At 36.7% G+C, this 2,738-nt stretch overlaps 1 protein-coding gene across 1 annotated transcript in view; it reads left to right on the forward strand.

The window, feature by feature from the left end:
• The first annotated feature begins 2,203 nt into the window (after window positions 1-2,203).
• Window positions 2,204-2,738, forward strand: part of LOC21407517 (pyrophosphate--fructose 6-phosphate 1-phosphotransferase subunit alpha) — a 6,189-nt gene continuing 5,654 nt past the window's right edge. Inside the window, exon 1 of the mRNA XM_024164303.1 lies at window positions 2,204-2,378. Coding sequence (XP_024020071.1) covers window positions 2,289-2,378 — 90 coding nt within the window. The 5' untranslated portion in view covers window positions 2,204-2,288. The remainder of the gene's footprint in view (window positions 2,379-2,738) is intronic.

Genomic DNA, 2,738 nt, shown 5'->3' on the forward strand with positions numbered 1-2,738 from the left:
CGGTCGACCGGTGACAGAGCAGTGCAACACTACCGGTCGACCGGTAGTGTGCACACCGGTCGACCGGACAGGTCGGCCTGCAATCCGGTCGACCGTACAGGTCGACCGGTGGAATCGACTGCGCGAGAGAAGCTCGCGGAAATCAGTCCAAAAACCTGCAAATCCAGTCCCAAATCCAAATATTTCAAAGGGAAACCACTAGATCCGGGTTCTAGGTCCTAAAACAAGTCCAAAGAACCCAAGATCTTCAATTTCTACTCTAGTTTTACTCAAAATCATCAAAATCCGTTTTGAACCAAAAATAAGTTTTGAAATATGAAAAACATAGATTCAAGAGAGGTTCTTTCAGTAATCTTACCTCGAATCCTTCTCTTGACGTTGAAAACTCTTTGAAATCACTCTTGGTTCGAATCCGGTTTTGATTTGAGACACAAATGGGAGAGAGAGCACGGAAGTGTGTGAGAGAGAGAGAGAGAAAGAGAGAGAAACGCACGGGAAAGAAAAAGAAAAGGAAGGAAAAGAAAGGAAAAAGAAAAAGAAAAGAAAAGAAAAGAAAAATAAAAGAAAGTGACATGTGTAAAATATAACAATCCAGAAATGCGCCCATACACACTTCTGGATTAAATAAATTACTGTGAATAATTTAAATACCTTGGAATTATTTAAACTCAGTTAATTAAATTAGATTAGGCACACTAATAATCTCAATTACCTTAATTAATCTCAATTAATTCTTCAGGGTGTTACAATACTGTTAGGTTAAAACTTTTTTTGAAAGTGAAACCTGTATTCAAATATAAAAAGATAAATAAACAACACTATACAAGGCTAATGATCTGACAAAAAGACAAACGTACACCTGAGGCTTGAGAACAAGAGACAATCTAGGCACACTAAGATCGAGCACATTTAAGGTTCTATTTGAAAAAACCCTCCCATCAAAATTAATTTCCAAGCATTGGAAGGATAGAACATCAACCCTTTCTCAGAAGGGACATCAGCAACACGATACATGCAAGATTCCAACTTAACTAAATAATCCACACCGTCGGATAACAACTCAACTGGGTGTGATACATAACTAACATCGGACGGTGGGGAAACCACTTCTGTTATTAGAAAACAACAAAGAAAAAGTGGCTAGAACAACATCATCACACATTTTAAACACAAAGCAAAGTAAAAATGAAAACCCCAAGCATCGCTGGTGTAAGTCTCCAATGATGATCCTGTTGACAAGAGGACCACAGGGAAAGGAATATGGCTTCAAGAGCCAAGCGGCGAAACTGCCGGAAAGAGACCATCAAAAAACAGTTAATGTTTTACATTTGGCACCAATACTAACCTTGGAGACAGCACCACCGCTGCCAAAGGAAGATCCCACTGCCAAGATTGAACTTCTGCAAGGACCCAGCCATCCAACATTCACGGTGCCGGAAAACACCTCTAAAACATATGGTTTCTAACGTTTAAACAAAGTTTGATATGCCTTAACCAAGTCACCCCATGACACACTGCTCCTGAAGAGCCCTTGACAAGACGAGATTAGGGACCGATTTTCATGGTTGGAGTTTGGTGACGTGCCCAGAAGCAGTGCTGAAACTCTGACAAACACTCAAGCTTCTTTTCTCCTTGTTCCTCTCTGTCAAAAGACGGTTAGGGTTATTGTCATATGCAATATGCTTTCAATAAACAAGATTTAACTTTGTAATTTTGAATAAATAATCATGATTTTAGAGTGTTACATTATATTAGAATATATATGTATATGGTATATATACTGAAAGATTAGATAATGAAAGAATTAAAAAAGAATTCATAATTTAAAATTATAATAGTTACATTTTTATTTGTGATTACCTATTAAATATAAAAATTTAATGATGTGACTTCATAAAAATATAATTTTATTAATTATTATTATATATTTTTAATTAATTACTTAATTTATTATAATCATCTGATTAAATCACAAGATTAAAATAATAATATCTATTGATAAGACAAATATTGGATTAAAACCACACCCGTTTAAGGGCGAATGAAATTAACAAGGGGCTAAGGGCAAAACAGGTGGTGGTGGCATATTCATAATAAAAGAAAAAACCGAAGGATAAATTTGGCAAAAAGGGTCAAGACATGAAGTTGCTTTGTTTGTTTGTAACGCCAATGGCCGAGTCCCTATCGCCCTCCTATAAAAAAGGCCTAATGAAGAAACTAGCTTAAACCCACAGTCTCTCTCTCTTTCTCTTTCCAAATCCAACTACCCGCTCTCTCACTATTCAACCATGGATTCCGACTACGGCATTCCCAGAGAACTCTCCGATCTCCAAAAACTCCGATCTCTCTACCAGCCGGTGCTCCCTCCTTGCCTTGAGGTTTATTCTTTATTCTTTTTTTTTAATTTTCCCTTGACTGTTCACATGCCTAAGAAGAGTAATAAGAAAAAAGTAGAGAAAGAGATAGGCAGAAATGTAACTGTGTGATTTAGATCTGTTTGTTTTTTTTTTGTTTCTCTGTTGCATTCTCCTCTATTTGATTTATGAAATACATCGAAACGACGTATAGAAATTAGAAGCAAACAGTATTTATGTTTGAAAAATATCGGTTTTTATGCCAGTTATAGGATGGTCCACTCATAGTTTTTCGTTAGGCTAGAGAGGCTGATTGAAGAATTTACATGTTTCATGATTCTCCGTGATTACGGCCTTGTTTGGTAGGAGATATAGAGTTTGGGG

This window comes from Morus notabilis, unplaced genomic scaffold (assembly GCF_000414095.1).
Source record: "Morus notabilis unplaced genomic scaffold, ASM41409v2 Scaffold314, whole genome shotgun sequence".
In the NCBI taxonomy this organism is placed as follows: domain Eukaryota; kingdom Viridiplantae; phylum Streptophyta; class Magnoliopsida; order Rosales; family Moraceae; genus Morus; species Morus notabilis.